General features: G+C 36.5%; 4 protein-coding genes across 6 annotated transcripts in view; 2 read left to right on the forward strand and 2 right to left on the reverse strand.

Annotated features, from left to right (window-relative positions):
• The window catches only part of LOC139970030 (uncharacterized), a 407,172-nt gene that overhangs the window by 319,833 nt on the left and 67,191 nt on the right, over window positions 1-20,148 (forward strand). The window lies entirely within an intron of this gene.
• LOC139970086 (uncharacterized) overlaps window positions 1-20,148 on the reverse strand; it is a 343,535-nt gene that overhangs the window by 292,409 nt on the left and 30,978 nt on the right. The window lies entirely within an intron of this gene.
• LOC139970062 (uncharacterized) overlaps window positions 1-20,148 on the forward strand; it is a 95,243-nt gene that overhangs the window by 32,460 nt on the left and 42,635 nt on the right. The window contains exon 2 of one of the 2 annotated variants that reach the window (XR_011793911.1): window positions 11,713-12,740. The exons of the other annotated variant lie outside the window; for it this stretch is intronic. The gene's annotated coding sequence lies outside the window, so the exon portion shown is untranslated. Of the gene's footprint in view, window positions 1-11,712; window positions 12,741-20,148 lie in introns of those variants that run through there. 2 annotated transcript variants of the gene reach the window in all.
• Window positions 516-4,484, reverse strand: LOC139970072 (uncharacterized). The gene is made up of 3 exons (XM_071975708.1): window positions 3,782-4,484; window positions 2,845-2,967; window positions 516-2,327 (listed from the first exon to the last, which is right to left on the reverse strand). The coding sequence occupies exons 1-3, from the start codon at window positions 3,980-3,982 to the stop codon at window positions 1,833-1,835; spliced, it is 819 nt and encodes a 272-aa protein (XP_071831809.1). The 5' UTR covers window positions 3,983-4,484; the 3' UTR covers window positions 516-1,832.

Below are 20,148 nucleotides of genomic sequence, written 5' to 3' on the forward strand. Positions count from 1 at the left end.
CAAAGCTTTTGTGGTAAGGATTGGCAGCCAAAAGCATGGGTCTATATATTTAGTGTCCTCTGAGATATAATAGGGGAATGTACAAGTATATCATGAACCTGCTGGGTCAATCCATGACTAGCCCACTCTTCAACTTTTCCCAGCAATCCTGCCTCCCATTTTTGTGGTTAGGAACTAGTACTTTCTCAAGGTTTGACATGAATGGGACTATATGGATCGCTGGGATTTAATGTCCATGATAATTTAGAGGAAAGCCTGATGCCTGTAATATAATTGCTGTGAGATATAGGGGCATTAGAGTGGAAAGTGGGGCAGCTGTATGCAAGGGAATTTAGTGTAGTCCTAACAAGGCCAACCTTCCTAAGTCCTCAAAATTTAGTAGGAATTAGTACTTTCCCAGTTTTTTGCAGGAATGGTTGGGACCTAACAGTATGGATGACTGAGTGTTAGTATCCTCCCTGATAAATAGAGAAAAACATAAGGCCTACAACATAATTGTTTTGGACAGACATGGGTACAACTTTCTATATAGATTTATTTTTCATTAGCCTAGATTAACAAATGTAAAAACATGCAAATAAAAAAGATGGAAAGAAGAAAATCTGCTATATTGCATTTTCTCTCCACTGAAAATTTGTTAACTTAAATGAATGAAAATTTGTTCAGTTAAACATGACGACGATTTCTCACCACCTACATTTGAAAAAGCTGACTGCTTTTTACTCAAGAGTTCAGTAAATTTTAGCTTAGATGATAACAGTTAAAATCGATACTATTAACACACAATCTTCATGAAAGGAATATATAAACCTATGTGTTAATAAATATGGAGCTGGTTATTACTGCTGACCAAGTTGTTGATGAATTTATAGGCTAACCTCTTGTTATACTCTAAGCAGCTTCATACAATATCATGAGGATGATAGAGGCACAGAATCTTTACATCACAGAATAAGGATAATAGCATATTAAGGCAAATCAGCATGCATAGTTGCATTTTCAAATAGGTGCAATGTAAAAGAAAAGGAAAAAGATGAACACCACTGACAGGAAATCTGCTCACAATTTGTCACCAACACAAAATACCTATGATATACCTATGCTAGCAATTGCTTCATAGTATGGACAAGATACTTATAGGATTTTTTTAAAAGAGATTTCCTATTACAAGAATAGCCTTGATTTATGACTTTAAATGTGACAGATACAAATATTTGAAATACATAACATACATATTTTACAAGATATTCAAAGATTGAACTCAATGAAGAAACAAAAAAAAGGGTGACTATTAAATTTCCAATTCAACAATTCATCCAAATAAAGACTTTTAGATTGAACCCTGTTGACTTATGACATTTGATGTATAACAATTTTAGGACCATCTGCTCACCAGGGCAATCTACATTAACATTCATCCTGCTACATTACCATGTTTACCTCACATGAGGTTTGGCCTTTAAAAGTAGCGTTACCTTTTACCAAGGAGACAACACACAACTACAATATCATGAACTTGGAGGTTTGAAGCTATATGTTACCAGCAAGAAATGAAAATACTATATAACTGGAATATGAGTCCCATGTATGCATATCAACGCATAATATGAAAATGCAAACTTTATTTCATTTCAAGCAAGAATAGTGTAATACATATTGTTTATCTCATAGTTTTAAGTGGATATGAGGTGTTTATGATTATATCATGATGGTAATGATAATAAGTTCAATTTAGGGGTTTAACTGCAGATATCTCTAAGTTAAATCAACAAGTAAAGATTATGTGAACTAGCAAAATGAAATAATTTGGAGCCTGGCAACAATCCACTTGTTTAATCTTGGAGGTTCTCTCCTGCAATAAAACCCTTGTACTGCCCATCTGCTGATGGGAATCTCTGCCTTATTTTAATAACACAACAAGCAGGGATGACCAGTCTGTTGCCACGGCCAAGACGTCCAAACTTCCAGTAAATGTAGTTCCTATATGAGTAGTGACGATAGTTTGAATTTGACCTATTTTCTTCGTTGGCCAGTTCATCCTCACGCACTTGCATGTTTACCGATAAGACATTTACATTCAAGCAAATGTCTCTGAATGCTTGAGATTCTGTAATGCAATCACCAATCCTCCTACAACAACACTTGTTTTCAATGATCGTTGGCATTGGACTACATTTAGTACACTTGCACCACAATGGAATCTCTGTAGGCTGGTTCTCCCTTGTCGTTTGTGGTGGAGTGAAATCACTCAAGGCTTCTGGCTGTCTTCGAAGAAGCTCCGTTGCTACATCTTCCAACCTCTCTCTAGACAAGCCTTTCACGTACCTCTGTTGGTAAACAAAAATTCAACTTCAATATCACCAGCTAGTGCAATTCACCACAAAGTACACATCACAGAATTTGGATAATATATTGCAAACAATTGGGTCATGTAGGTACCAGACGGGAATAATGACAAGAGATACACATTGGTTACTGCAAGCAAAGAAATACAGAGTAAGGGGATCTTATAGGATAGTGAACAAAAATGTTTTGTGCTCATTTTTTGTTTGTAGCTATTTGAAGATTTATGAATCTTGGCCCGATCTATGCTACTGCAAATAGTACTGTATGTTTCAGTGTGTATTCAAGTACGATACATCTTTACAACCCTGCACTTTTGTCCAATTTGCATACCAAGTTGCTATGTCATACTGGATAAATTACTCCTTAAAAGACAATATGATTTTGACCAGCAGATCAGGCTTGTTCTATAAACTTTGTTCAGAAGACTGTAAATATGATTCTTACTTGCGAGTACAGTGTGTGAATGTATAATGTATTTTAATAAATATAATTTCTTACCTGAATATTCGCCTCATGGGAAATGGAGCCTGCACTTTCATCAATGGCTTCTTCAACTGACCCTTGAACGTCTTCAGTCCTTCCTTCATCAGATGAGCTTTCCTCACTTGATGCTGAACTTTCCTGAAATAGAGACACCAAAAAAATAAACGTAAACCATTTAAAATTGAAAGAAAAACATGGTAATGCATCTGTACGTGTACGTGTCAAAATGCAATACAACATATATTAGGAATATCTGAATAACATATCATTACACTACTGATGACTGCAAATAAACCTCATTTAACCCTGTAGTGTGATTGCATCAACAAATGTGTAAGCTGTTCAAGGTTAGCAGTTGTTTCAAAGTTATAGCCTAATCAGTACATACTGTTATGTTACATGCATATAACCTAGGCATATGAAGTATACTTCACCGACTAAAATCATTGACATACTGTCATTTTGGTATGGTCGGCACTCTACTGCAAGATTACAAAATCAACAAAATTGCCAGCTAGTTGTGGTCCAAGCACTTAGGTAGGCATATATTAAAACACAGTTACGTCAGTCGACAGCCTAATATGAAATTTGGAGTGGAAATGGTATGATGTTTTTATGCTAACATCACTGGTGTGTGAAAAGGATGCCCGTAATTTTCATAATGTCAAAGACTACGGGGTAGCTTAGCCTAGCCAGTACAACTCAAACTCAATTTTCACAGGCTATGAATCCGTTGGTCACCGTGCATTACTCGTGTACTGCAATATACGACCGTTATACTTTTAGCCTATAGGCTTCCCTATATGCCAGTACCGATGGCTGAATGAATTGTTTCATATAAAGCTAAAATTTTAACTCTTAATAGACCTTGCTTTAGTACAAAATTGCAGGTAATTCTGTAGAGACTTTAAGCGTTTGTCAATCAATACACAAACAGTTTAATAAGACCTACCTCTGGTGCTTTGTTGCGACACGGTCTTTTTTTCGTGCCACATTTGCAATGATAATTGCAAAAGGAACCAAACGATTTACACGGGCATCCAACTCCGGCTCGCCTGGTAGGTTTACCGCGTTGACAAGTGCCACGGCACTTGCAAGACATCGGCTCCGATTCTATTCGAGAATCCAAGAAACTGGAATCTTTGGATGACATAATGCAACGTTTACACCGTCCTCGTGTGAAAAATAATGTTTCTGTTGTACGCTAAGTGATGGTTGAATTCGAACTGATCGTTGTGCTGCATATGCGATCGTTATGTGCTGTCCTACATATGTACATGTATACATGATACAGTGTACTGTACAGTGTTTCACCAACGGTTTTCCGGTAACGATACGGTTATAGCAGGCATTACGCGATATTTACGATAAATGGTAATGTCAGGTGCAAATCATGTTGAATAAAGAGAAAGTTCTTTTAAAGTTTGAAATCAAATATTTAGTTAAAGAGATATTTTTCTTCTTTTTTGGCGTGATATAAATATTAATTTAACAATTTTAACAGGAAAATCATGAGAAATGAACAATATATGTTTTAGTAAATTTTACCTATGACCCATGTGAAAGGAAATCCATTTCCGTTAGCAACTCTTTCAACCAATCAAAAAATTGAAAATAAAAATACTTTGTCGTGTGAGAGACGAAATCTGGCCTTTAATATAACAATGAAGGATTTCCATGTTACTCTAAAGGTGATTGAGTCAACGATATTTACTCCAGAACAAAGGACATCCAATTAAACCCTGATTAGGTAAGTAAGTAAGGTTAATATATTGTACTTATAAATGGAGGAATTAAGAGAGGTAGGTATAGTGCAGGACCTGGTGACAAAGGGGGAATCCACCACTGCCCTTCCCCCTACACACATACGTACACGCTAGACTTCATCTAGTGTCAATATGTATTCAAGTTATTCCATTTTGGAGTGAGTTTGTGTATGTGTGATTTCCATTTGTTGTTGATTTTGAACTCACCTATGTGGTTCACTTTCTTCTTTGTTTTTTGTTAACAACCTGCACTAATTTGAGCATTTATTGCTCTACAAGTAGCCCGTTTGCATTCCCGTTGCGGAATAGAGATATTTTATTTGGGCGATTGTGTCTAGGAATATAGGGAAAAAAAGTTTCAAATGTCCCTTCGAGAGTTGACGTTACCCCCCCCCCCCCCCCTCCGGCCATGCGCTGTACATTATATAGGTCACGTGCATTTTGTTTGGTAAGGCACATATCAACATCTAACACACCCTGTACAACAAACCCTGTACTTGTACAAGTACCTTGGAATTGTATTGTACTAATCAATGAAGGAATTAAGTAAGGTACGGATAGTGCAAAACGTGATAGCCAGGCAGAAGACTTGTACCCCAGTCCCCTCCCATAAAAAAAAAACACATGTCATGGATTATGGCTTGTTCAAGAAAATCTACTTTGCATCGAAGCGTATAAGTTAAAACAGCAAGAACAACAATAACGTGCTTAAACTCCGTAACGGTTGCCATGATACAATTAATCCATCTGACGTCACTGTGTCTATACATCTCTATTACAAGTATTGTCTCTTTGCGGCAACAAATTCGCATCAGTGGTTTCAATTGTTCAAGTTCATAGTATTTTCTGCATACGGAACTTACCCGACTACTAAGTTTGTAAAAGTACACTGTCTTCGCTATGCCAGATATTGTACACTGCAATATGTTGGAAGCAAAATGTCTTTATTGTGAATAAAGTTATTGTAGTTTTGGTTTCTGCAAGCTTTAAATCCAGACCTACATAGCTAGGTCTTCTCAATTACTGGTCATGTTCCCTACACTGAACTACGTTAATCCACACTGATCACCATTGCTTACAATATATAGTGATCACTTTCAGGGAGGACTGTTTCCACTGATGTGCTATCACTCTTGTCATATACAAGTCATTAAGCGAATTTTACTAAGATAATGTATGTATCGGGAACGTAAATTGATGGTGTGGGTAGGATAAGAAACGAAAGAAACTCGAAATATCCGACAGTAGGCCTACTGCAATGGTCAATGGATCCCCACCACGGTTCTGGGATACAAACAAAGCCATTACATTCGTCGTTCCCACGTATATTTTTATGGAACTAGAAATCTAAGCAAGCAAGTAGTTGGGGAGAGACTAAAAGAACGAAGTTTGTTTTTACATAATTGCCAGTAAACGGTTTAGTAAATTTACTTTTGTTTTAAAAGCAATGATTGCCATCTTGTATTAGAAATTTAAATTCAATGACTGTCACGCAAATATTTTACTTATAGATTATTTACACAGTCGAACCAAATGCTAAAAACATTATTATTTTGTGTTTGCTATCAGGAGAATGATCGAGGTCTACTTATATAAATCTTAAAGCAGCTTTTTGAGTCCTTTCTATGATTTTCTCAACCTCATTGACCTTACGATACCATAATGACATACACACCTAGCTTATCTATTCAAATCTAACGTTATTTCTCTCTATGATATTTTCCGTTAGGTTCGCAATAAGCCCCGCCTATAACATGAATATTTAAATTATTTGAACGTCATTGAATAATGAGGTAAATAATTTCACTTTGCCGACGTCTTAAGCAATCCAGTACACCAATATGTACTACAACACATTGCTCTATTTGTGTACTCTGAGTATGGCTGTGATAACGACTCAGCTTTTCGGATTGCTGTGAATGAATCTATTTTAAGCAACAGTTTATAATTAAACTTGTCAGTTATTCACTCATTGGTTGAATTCAAACTAGTGGATTTGGGGAACTGTATGCGATTGCTTTTAAATGGGGAATTTGTCGGAAGACTCTTAATTAATATCTGCAGAAGTCCTTAATTACTCGCCAATTGGCGCTCTAGGTAGGGAAGAACTTGGCTAATATTTGAGTTTGCTGTTTTGTGATGAATACATTTAAAAACCCCGATGGGCATGTCAAAAGGGTGGCAAAACGGCGACAAAACGCAAAAAGCTGCTTTAAGAAGTTATAACAACTTGCAATCAAAATACCGATTACAGTAGTAGCCCACCCCGCTGAAGAAGGCTACATGAGGTGGGGGCGGGTAATTCGAGAAACATCTTTTCTGTTGCTTAGATATGTTTGAGTTTAGTCATAAAAGAGAAAAGTACTGATTGTGCAATAATCTATCACGTCACAACATTATGCACCTTGAATAGTCTTTGTTTTCTGTTATAAATGAACGTGGCTTACTTAACCTTTATAAGTAGGGCCATATAATGTAGTAATGTACAAATTCGTAGCTATCGACCAACTCTTCAAGCGTTCCATACGCATATGTGATAAATAACTGAATTATGAAACAGACACAGGCTGTTATGCGTATTATAGTATAATAATGACTCAGATCATGTCTGGAATAAAGTTAGGGAAACCCTGGTTTAATGTTTAAGCAGGGGGGTCCCTGGTATGTGCGATAGTCTGTGTATCTATGGGTACCAATGTATTGCTGGCCGGAAGAGAGTTGGTTCTTGCTGCCGGGGTTTATGTTAACAGTCTGGTGGACGTTTTCGTCTCTAAACTGAGTATACGGGGAAGTAACAAGACGGATAGGCCGTTGGGCGGGGGTCAGCTCATGTATGTTGCAGGATAGAGAGCTTTGCGGCTTGTTATTGGTTTTTGATATGTGTCAATGCTATCAGATATGTCGTAATTGGTCAGATACTCGTGTATAGGCTTCTACACAGTTACGGGGTCGTTTATATTGCTATGCGAGTAGCGTTTTTATACATTAATTTAGTATACATTAAGATCAAGTTCCAGGTAGAATCCTTGCCGAATTTTATAGCGTTTGTCAGAGGCAATGTTTTAGAGGTTATTTTGGGGCTTCTGCAGAAGACATATGGATCGGATTGATGCACTTTGCAGCTGCGTTGCGTACACTGCTTGTGCGGTTGCAAGGCTGTTGCAGCGTAGGGTTCACGGGCTGACGCGGTCCATGTTAGCTGTGCTGCGTTGCCTTTGCCGAATTCATCATTTGCTGCGATGCGTTGTCTTTAACGCAATGCGTATAGTTAAGCTCTCTTCTAGGCAACTTGCGCATTACAGAATAGCTGTGCCGTGATAGGGTTAGTTAATGTACGTTGTCCGTGTGTCGTGTGTTAGTCGTTAAGGTATTCCTACTTATATATATTTATTTGTTTGTAACACTGCGAAAGATTTACTACAGGAACATTGTATATAGACAAGTATATATACTTATTAATCTCAGGATGCACTGTTAGTGTATTTTATTTTGCGGTGTCCTCGAGTCTCTCCCTACCACCACCACCCCCCACCCCCACACACCTTACTTACCAACCGGGTACGCAACATAACTGTAGCGGACATACATACATACATTAAATGAGTACTACAAGAGTTCAGAGTCACAATGGAGCACGTCACATGGTCAGTGCGTTGTTTTACGCAATTCTGCATTGGAATATTCATGGTCAATGTTAACGTATACGACGATGGTTGAGTAATTATTGTGTGCCTCGTCGACAAGTACACAAGAGCTCTAGTACTTGATCCAAGCTAACACTTACCTAGGCATTGACTTCATTGTGCGATGATATTATGTGATTTAAAGCAGCATTTTGCGTTGGGTCGCTTTTTTCCACCTTTTTAACATGTGCATCGATTTTTTTAGATGTATCAATCATAAAACAGCAAACTAAGATACCATCCAAGTTTCACCCTGCCAAGAGCGTTAATTAGCGAGTAATTAACGATTTATGTCGATAACGAGTAAAAGTGTCCTCGACAAAGTTTTCATATCTCCAAATCCACTAGTTTGAATTCCACCAATCAGTGAATAGTATGTTTATTCATAAGCATTTTGCGTTTGGTCGCCGTTTTCTACTTTTTTGACATGTCCATCGAGTTTTTTACATACATCAAATCACAAAACAGCAAATTAAGATATTAGCCAAGTTTTTCCCTGCCAAAAACGTTAATTGGCGAGTATTCCACATACAAAATTAATCGCATTCAGTTCCCAAACCCACTAGTTTGAATTCAACCAATCAGAGATGCAGGTTTAGTTATGAGCCGTTGCTAAAAATAGATTCAAGACTTTGCGTTGGTACAACCAGGGAGTTGTTATGCAACTCTCTGGTACAACTGCCATATAGACTGTACACAAATCAAGCGTGGTGTTATATTACGTATCTGTCAATGACGTTTGTAGGGTTTAAATATTCATATTATGGGCGAGGTTTATTGGGTTCCCAACGGAAAATATCTTGGAGAACAACAAAGTTGAAAGTTGCAATTTTTTCGACTTTTATGCCACCATTTGAAGTAAATTTTAAATAGATAAGCTAGTTATGTATGTCGTTATGGCATAGTGGAGTCAGTGAGGTTGAGAAAAATCATAGAAAAGGACGCAAAATGCTGCTTTAAGTTCTAAATATACTTAAGAAAGACCCACATTTTAAAGGTTTTTTATTGGCATAAAAGTAAACAGTATATAAATGTGATACAATTCCTTAAATCAGAACGTATGGTACATCAGTTGTCCGACAGGTTTAACGCGGCTATCACGGTAATACATGAAATAGTGGATGTGTTTCTCAAAATAGCTTTGTACATCGGATTGATGTCTGCATAATTTGGATATATTGACTTGTCTTGTAATGAAATTCCGATACAGTCACATTGAACTTTGGTTATAAAAGACTTGATTTATTGCTACGGCATTGTATATTCATCACCTCTTCTACAAACAAATAGTTGGATATCGCCTCCCATTCCAGGACCATTCGACAACGGAACCAATAAGACAAGGATTGAATATAACAAAAAAGGATTCCCATATTATTGAAACTAAAGGTTCTTGAGTCAATGTTATTGTTCTCTATTGATCTAAATCAACTTCCTAATAGAGAAGTGCTGTCTGTATTATGTGCGTGTATTTGTCCCTTCACAGCATTTGCAGTTTAATGCTTCTGTAAAATACTATACCTAACTGCATGTCTTCAAGTTAGTTCGGTGTAGCCGACCTCACAAAGACTAGTGCCTTTTAAATTAATGTTTAGAGTCGAGGATTAATTCGCATTAAGTAGAAGCTCACTATGCAGGTTATACCTAAGTACCTGCGACAAACATAAAGGTTGAATGGCACATTACTACGATCCGCATATAAAATATAGTTTTACTTTCTGAGAAGGTACCAGATATATGACGTACATGTGAGCATGCGTACATGCTGTAAATACGGTGATACGACCATAATCGATGTTTGTGACCATATAGCTATATTGACCGTTCACTTTATTGACATAGCGGGGAACATTTACATGTGGTTCAGGCGACGAATATATTGTATTCCAGAAACAAAACTAGTTTAACGTAAGATTCCAGCGGTACGTTAGAGTTATAACTTACATACTTTTAGTAGGTACTAATTGAGAGGGCAAAAATTGAATAAAAAATTCTTTATGTCTTTTTTATTCAAAACATATGTTTACAACCTTCTATCATTTAAAAAAAAATTATTCCTGCTAAGAAGGAGCATAAGGCAAGGGGTAGAGGAGATGGATGGAATGGAAATAACACCGTTATCTTGCGTATGTATTATGCACAAGCAAAACAAAATTTCTCAAACAGTAGGTAACATGAGCTTTAGCAGCGTTGCTGCTCTTGTTTTAACAAAACAGCAATCCGTACACAATCCTATGACCATCTGTGTGTAGTCATGCATACAACCAATGTAAGGTTCATTAATTTTTACAGTGGTGTGTAATTCGATATTTCGGCTACTCTACATACGAAGTTTTATGCTAGACAAACTAGAATCACAAACCTCCATTTCATTGTAGAATAAATAAATAGAATTCTGATAAATCAGCTATAGCAAAATATTCTCTTCCTAAGGAAAGTAAATACCAAAACTGAAGCATTCATGCCTTATTCACGTTGTATATATTTATCATCTTTTATCAAATCTCATGTTACTTGTTTTCTATTATATATCTCTTATATTCCAAATAAACGACTTTGACAAAGCGTCTTGCAAATGCGATACCGTATCCATAGTAACTGTCATTTTAAAACGCAAAATGAAATAACGCGGATGCTATAACACCAAATTTGCTAAATTATCTTTGAACTTCAATCACCTCCACCGTCAAACCCCACACCATTCTACCTTTAGATTTAACTTCCGCCATTTCCACGAGTCTCCCCTGCGAAATAGTAGAACCAATTGATTGTATACTTCAATTGATGGAACCTCATCTGACATATTTATCCCTGTTTAACCCAAAGCACCCTCCTCCTACCCTGTTCTCCCGGTAACCCTCATTAAATGTTCACACCAAAGTACATTTTTCAAAACGTAAAATGGCGATAAAACAAATAAATGAATTATAAAAAATAAAAAAAAACGAAAATCAGTTTGCTACCATTTGATCGTTATTATTATTGGTGAAGCAAGATATGAAAACCTCTTTATCAATTCTCAGCACATTCAAACTTTATACATTCCTTACATATCTTTGTCACTATATTTTTCGATCGACTCGATTTTACCTGATAATATCCGGGATAGTCGTACATACAGAGCTTTACGTGCACTTAGGTGTGTTTTACTGACAAGTCGCAGCTTTTCTACCGCAAGATATGGTACAGAATGCTTTAATTACTAGAAACTATTTCAATGCATTTCATGTTGGTTGCGTCAATACTAAGGCCAGGGTAACAAACTTTCAACGGCTGCACGAACACGATCACGAACAAGATATCAACATAAAAGTAACTCTTTATACTATTTACAGCTTCAATATTGTTAAATAGAATTAAGTTAGGTTTTTCACCAACGTAGGTTGACGCCACTTTCTTTATTACATAATTTCAATTTTTCTATCGGTTTACAGATTCCATCGCTTATGCGAGAAGTGTTGATCACCCCAGTCTTATTGGAAGTATCTGGTAGAAATATCTAAATGGTAAGTGAAGCAGTTAATGCTATATTAGAAAATGTATTTAGTAAACGAACCACAAATGTGGAAACGTTATCTTTTCTGCTATGTAATTCTGCTATGATGTGTCTTATGGTGTGGTTTTTGCCCACATCTACTGGATCCTGCTATTAAATTCTTTCAATTAGCAGCCTACTTTCTCCATAAATGTATTCAGTTATCTTTCTAGCAACGCAAAATGCGTTGGCTTTCCACGAAAATCCCTGTCGGAAAGGGAGTCTTAAAAAGAAAAGCAAATGTAGTTGCCAATACAGAATATTCACAAAACACCAAATTTATAATATTTTCTAATAATAATGAATATTAGCAGAAAAGATTGTTATGTAACTAGCACTGCGTATGTTAACATTGCTCAAAAATAAAAATAAATGTACAAATGGCTTCTGATCTTTAGTCTAAGAATATGTATGTGATGACGACCGTTCAATTAAAATGTAATCTTTATATTTTGATACATTAGCTATTTTGGTAAAGTATCAAATACTTTCACGATACAGATACAGATAGATAAATAAATAGATAGGTATATAGGTAGGTAGATGGATAGATGGATGGATAGGATGGATGGATGGATGGATATGATGGATATGATGACTGGATAGGATGGATGGATAGTATGGATGGATAGGATGGATGGATAGAATTGGATGGATAGTATGTATAGGATGGATGGATAGGATTAATGGATATAATCGGATTTATTGGATGGATTGATGGGATAGATGGATAGGATGGATAGGATAGATGGATAGGATGGATGGATAGGATGGATAGGATAGGATAGATGGATGATATTTATTAATAGGAAGGATAGAAAGGATGGATAGTATGGATTGATAGGATGGATGTATTGGATAGATGGACGGCTATAAAGCATATATAGGAGAGATAGGTTGGATAGGATTGATGGGTAGGATGGATAGGAAAATGGATAGGATGGATGGATGGAATTGGATGTATAGGATGTATATGATGGATAGATGGATAGGATGGATGTATATCATGAATGGATAGGTTGGATGTATATGTTGGATGGATAGGATGGATGGATAGGATGGATGAATAGGCTAGATGGATATATTTGGATGGATAGGAAGTATATGATGGATGAATAGGGTGGATGGATGGATAGATGGATTGGATTGATGGAGGGGATGGAATGGATAGGATGGATGGATAGGATGGATGGATGGATATTATTGGATGGATAGATGGATTGGATGGATGGATAGGATGTAAAGGATGGATAAGATGGATGGATATGTTGTATATAATAGATGTATGGATATGTTGAATATAAAAGATGGATACGATAAAAAGATTGATGGATAGGATGGATGGATGTATAGGAATGATCGGATGAATTGATACGATGGATTGATAGGATGAATTTACATGATGGTAGGATAGGATGGATGGATGAATATGATGGATGGATAGGATGGATAGGATATGATTGATGTATAGGTTAGATGTTAACAGATGTATATATAGGATGTATAGGATGGATGGATGAATGGATGGATAAGATGGATCGATTGGATGGATGGATATATTCGATGGATTGATAGGATGGATATATAGGATGGATATGATTGATCCAGAGGATATATGTATAGTATAGATGGATAGATTCGATAGATTTTTATGGATGGGTAAATAGGATGGATGTATAGGATGGATGGATAAGATGGATGGATATGATGGATGGATAGGATGGATAGGATGGATGGATAGGAAGGATGGATAGGATTTATAGGATGCATGGAAATGATGAATTGATATGATGGATGGATAGGATTGATGGATAGGATGGATTAATATGATAGATAGGATGGATGGAAAGGATGGATGTATCGGATATATAGGATGTATAGGGTGGATGGATAGGATGGATGGTTAGGATGGATGTTTATGAAAGATAGGATGGATGGATATGATGGATGTATAGGATAGATGGATACGATGCATTCATAGGATGGACAAATAGAATGGAAAGAATGGATGGATAGGATGGATGGATTGGATGGATGGATAGGATTTATAGGATGCATGGATACGATGGAATCATAGGATGGATAGATATGATCGATATGATCGATGGATATAATGGATGGATAGGATGGATGAAAAGGATGGATGGATAGGATATGATTGATGTATAGGTTAGATGTAAACAGTTGTATATATAGGATGTATAGGATGGATGGATGGATGGATGGATGGATGGATGGATGGATGGATGGATAAGATGGATCGATTGGATGGATGGATATATTCGATGGATTGATAGGATGGATATATAGGATGGATATGATGGATGGATAGGATGGATCCAGAGGATGGATGGATGTGATGTATAGTATAGATGGATAGATTCGATAGATTTTTATGGATGGATAAGATAGATGGATATGATGGATGGATAGGATGGATGGATAGGAAGGATGGATAGGAAGGATGGATAAGATTTATAGGATGCATGGAAATGATGAATTGATATGATGGATGGATAGGATGGATGGATCGGGTGGATTAATATGATAGATAGGATAGATGGAAAGGATGGATGTATCGGATATATAGGATGTATAGGATGGATGGATAGGATGGATGGTTAGGATGGATGTTTATGAAAGATAGGATGGATGGATATGATGGATGTATAGGATGGATGGATACGATGCATTCATAGGATGGACAAATAGAATGGAAAGAATGGATGGATAGGATGGATGGATGGATAGGATTTATAGGATCCATGGATACGATGGAATCATAGGATGGATAGATAGGATCGATATGCGATGGATATAATGAATGGATAGGATGGATGAAAAGGATAGATGGATAGGGTGGATGGATAGGATGGATAGGATGGATATGATAGATAGAATGGATGGATGGATAGGATGGATGTATAGGATGTATAGGATGGATGGATAGGAAGGATGGATAGGAAGGATGGATAGGATTTATAGGAAGCATGGAAATGATGAATTGATATGATGGATGGATAGGAATGATGGATCGGGTGGATTAATATGATAGATAGGATGGATGTACCGGATATATAGGATGTATAGGATGGATGGATAGGATGGATGGTTAGGATGGATGTTTATGAAAGATAGGATGGATGGATATGATGGATGTATAGGATGGATGGATACGATGCATTCATAGGATGGACAAATAGAATGGAAAGGATGGATGGATAGGATGGATGGATTGGATGGATGGATAGGATTTATAGGATCCATGGATACGATGGAATCATAGGATGGATAGATAGGATCGATATGCGATGGATATAATGAATGGATAGGATGGATGAAAAGGATGGATGGATAGGGTGGGTGGATAGGATGGATAGGATGGATATGATAGATAGAATGGATGGATGGATAGGATGGATGTATAGGATGTATAGGATGGATGGATAGGAAGGATGGATAGGAAGGATGGATAGGATTTATAGGAAGCATGGAAATGATGAATTGATATGATGGATGGATAGGAATGATGGATCGGGTGGATTAATATGATAGATAGGATGGATGTACCGGATATATAGGATGTATAGGATGGATGGATAGGATGGATGGTTAGGATGGATGTTTATGAAAGATAGGATGGATGGATATGATGGATGTATAGGATGGATGGATACGATGCATTCATAGGATGGACAAATAGAATGGAAAGGATGGATGGATAGGATGGATGGATTGGATGGATGGATAGGATTTATAGGATCCATGGATACGGTGGAATCATAGGATAGATAGATAGGATCGATATGATAGACGGATATAATGGATGGATAGGATGGATGGAAGGATGGATGGATATGATAGATGTGATTTGTGGATAGGATGTATAGGATGGATGTATAGGATGGATGGATAGATATGATGGATTGATATGATGGATAGGATGTATAGGATACATGGATACGATGCATTCATAGTATGGATAGATAGGATGGATAGGATGGATGGATATATAGGATGGATATAATGAATCTATTGGATGGATGAATAGGATGGATGAATATGATGTATAGAATAGATGCATAGATATGGTGGAATGATAGGATGGATAGATAGGATGGATGTATAAGATGGATAGGATGGATCGATAGGATGGATGGATGTGATGTATGGCATAGATGGATAGATTCGATGGATTTTTATGATGCATCGATGCGATGAATGATAGGAGTGATGGATAGGATGGATGGATATGATGGATGGATAAGGTGGATGGATAGGATGGATTGCTATGATAGATAGGATGGATTGAAAGATTAAAGTATAGGATATATTGGATGTATAGGATAGATGGATAGGATGGATTGATAGAATGGATAGATAGTATGAATATAATGGATGGAAATGATGGATGGATATGATAGATAGGATGGATGGATAGGATGGATGTAAAGAATGTATAGGATGGATGGATAGGATGGATGGATATGTTAAATAGGATTGATGGATATGAAGGATGTATAGGATGTAAAAAATGGATGGATCGGATGGATGGATAGATATGATGGATTGATAGGATAGATGGATAGCATGTATGAGATATATAGATATGATGCATTCATAGGATGGATAGATAGGATGGATAGGATGGATAGGATGGATAGGATGGATGGATAGGATGGATGGATAGGATGAATGGATAGGATATATAGGATGCATAGATAGGATGGAATGATAGGATGGATAGATAGGATGGATGGATAGGATGGATGGATAGGATGGATGGATTAGATGGATGGATTGGATGGATGGATAGGATGGATGGATAGGATGGCTGTATATGATATATATATATATATATATATATATATATATATATATATATATATATATATATATATATATATATATATATATATATATATATATATATATATATATATAATATTATACCGGTATAAAACTAACAATAACAAACTAAAAATTAAGTTGATGTAGAAAGACATTCGAGAAATTGTGGACGTCGGTGTTACGGTCTTTAATGTTTCCCTACGCAATTTAAATGTGTATTATTCACATTAGACTGGAAATGTATCCTTATTGCTCTTTGAATCGTGAACCTTTCTGTAAAGACAATTTCTCTGGTCCTGTCAATTGTGTATACTATCAATGTCATTCATGCTCTCTCCACAATTATCTTCCTAGTTCACGGACACTTGTTTACCTTTTACCTTGTATAAGAAGCCGTTTCACACTTCCTGCACAGTTGAAATGCATGTAAACCTAAATTAATAGGATGTAGCTCACTGCGTCACTGAATTTACATCTAGGACTAGGGACCTAATTAGACCTAATTTAATACAGAAGAAATTATAGCTAACGTTTATAATATTAATACTTTATACTAGGCATAGTCAATTACGACGACATATGAGGTTGTTTTGTGTTTCCTATAAAGCATATATCCCCAAACTTCAAAGCGTACCTCTATTAAAGATGAAATAAACATACTCCAACAGGTACAAATAACTAACTTTGAAACTTCGCTTATAATAAGTAACCTAAGTTATAATGTGATATGTCACTCCTCATAATAGTGAATAACCTTTTCTTTGATGTCATCGTATCGGTGTACATGTGTAATGGAAGCACACAACGGGTGATGTGTGTACTATAAGGATTTGCAATATAGACGTGTAATAGTGTGCTGTTTATAACACACAAGTCGGAACCATTTCAGCCAAAATACAATCTACCAAATCCTCACAACTGAATGAATAATTATAACAGAAACTCTTTGTGATTGTCTCCGTTACATTGGGCGATGAATACCAGTGCTGCTTTGTTTAACTAACCGATTTAGAAATAACACCTTAATACCATTGTTGCTTGCTACCGTCATACATCATTGACTAAGACAGACTGCACGCACTATAAAGGAATTGGTCGTGATTAGCTGGGTTGTACCAATTTTTGCGGTTCTCCAAAGTAAAACTAATAATATGAACTTTACAAGGAAGTTCAAATGACTATGACGAGTAGAGGTTGGATTTAAGCAGTATTACTTTTTAAGGACAAATTTAGTGTACATTTCTAAAAACCAATATTTTAACCGTTGGCTGTTATTCAAGCCATGTATAAATATAACAGAACTATGCACTGAATTGCTAAAACAGATGTACATTTGTTAAGACGTTGTCAATAGGCAATAGCATCGCTTCCATTATATACATCAGGCTAGCAAGACATGCCATCCTAACATATTCCTATACTTTACTGTATAACATGAACCTACCCAGCATTCGCTCCCCCCTCCCCACTCCCCCCCCCCCCTTGAGTACCCCGAAAATTAAATCTAATTAAAAGTAGGAAGTATCATCTAAAGCACTCTTTTCAGGTTGAAGAAAGCTAAGCGACCCTCCTCAATCTTCCTCCTGAAAGTTGGTCTGCCACGTACGGAGGCTGAATAAAGACATAGGAAGGGGTAACAAGGTTTACTTTTATCTTTAAATTTTGACTTTTAATCTCAAAATTTTGACTTTGGAAATCAACATTTTGGCATTTTTTGTGACTTTTGAACTCATAATTTGGAGATAAAAAAAGGTGAACAATTGTAAACTTAAAGTAAAAATTTTTGAGATAAAAATGTTGAGATTTTGGCACACCTTTTTTTCTCACCTTGGTTCTTACTAAGTCAGCCAATATACGTAATACAATACTCTCATGATTGTTCACTTCCTGCAACGTGGGAGTCATTTTGGGCAAATATTTTCTTTGTACCTCATAGCGCTTCGAAGTGTTATAATGTTCCCTTTGTGAGAAGTCCCCCTTTTAAAATTCTTCCCCTCCTCTTCATATTCCAATTTCTGCTCTACATTACTGCTTAACTGTGGGATATATATTACTGTAGAGGTTAGGATTCCGCTTATAATGGGAACCCTATTGAACTGGTATAAGTTTTGTATAGAGCACTTTTACCGTTCTTCATCGGTCTATGGACGTAATATGTAATTCGTGTTAGTCGTGAATCTACTCTATGGACGTAATATGTGATTCGTGTTAGTCGTGAATCTACTCTGATCATCGATCTTCTAATTGACATGAATACAAATCGTAGGAGATATTTGTCCTGTGTAAACGTTGTTTAAACAAAAACTATGATGACTTAATACTGCCATTATACGTTGATGTTGTCTTCGCTAAACACAACCAACGTACGTACCATTGACGTTACAAACAGTAGTTTGTCATGCCTAACTTTTGCTTTGTTGCAACTTTCCTACATTCTGCCAGTCTTGGCACCCTTACACGTTGTATGAAATGTTAGGTCTGACTAGATTTGGGCGATGTCAGCAATTGCCCTGCAGTAATTAGGAATCATTCAAATAAAGAAAATATCGTAACACTTCTCTCAGTTGAAAACATTTGGATTCTTATTTGTGCTTGTTTACTTGATATCATAAATTGGATGATTGTTTGTATCTGTTGTTATTTTTTCATAAGCCGTCTCTTGTTCACTCCAAAATATATTGTTCCCTTTCCGATGTATTGATAGATTGAAAGAACAATGACCATCTAGGTGTTCGTAGATAAATCAATTAAGTTTGCACACGTGAAGTTTGTTTACATAATGTTCAGCATCCAAATGTCGTGCTTGCAAGGACCAGTTTTATTTGTATCCATACTGCCTAGGTTTGATTAGATGTATGTGTTACAACGCCTAGAAACATTCCTCTTTCACTTTAGGGCTCTACTCTGAATAGACAGAAAAAGATTGGGTAAGGTTGTTACTTCAAACCCATTCCAACTTTATGGTATATAATTTAAAATGACACTTGTAAGTGTGGGAAGAAGCAGAGGTGGTAGCGCAGTCTTGGATTCTTGTAAGTTTCATAGTTTGTTGTATGTGTGCTATATCTAATAGACAACGTGTCGCACTAGTGTACTGTGACTTAATCTCTGTCTATGTTGGTAAATACCTTGGATATATGGCAGGAATACCTCAGATCAAACACCTCGCATAAATAAGTAACAATGGGCATTTTATGGATATTCCCCAACAAATAAGGATAGTTTTTGCTCCCTTTTGCTGGTTTTACTTTTCACAATTAAGTTCCGCAGACGTTCTACCTTGTTTGCAGGTTATACTCATGGACCACTATAGACATCCCCGAAAAATCCCCGTATGAAACACACACATACCACAGTATGTTATAGTATACGTGATACGTTAAAGAACTTATTGTTGTGTGTTATGGAAATCCAGCTGTGAAGTTCATATATTTGAATTATTTTACTACGTGTAAGAGAAAAGTAAATGGAGTATGTGAAAAAG

Source organism: Apostichopus japonicus, chromosome 7, assembly GCF_037975245.1.
Source record: "Apostichopus japonicus isolate 1M-3 chromosome 7, ASM3797524v1, whole genome shotgun sequence".
Lineage (NCBI taxonomy): Eukaryota > Metazoa > Echinodermata > Holothuroidea > Aspidochirotida > Stichopodidae > Apostichopus > Apostichopus japonicus.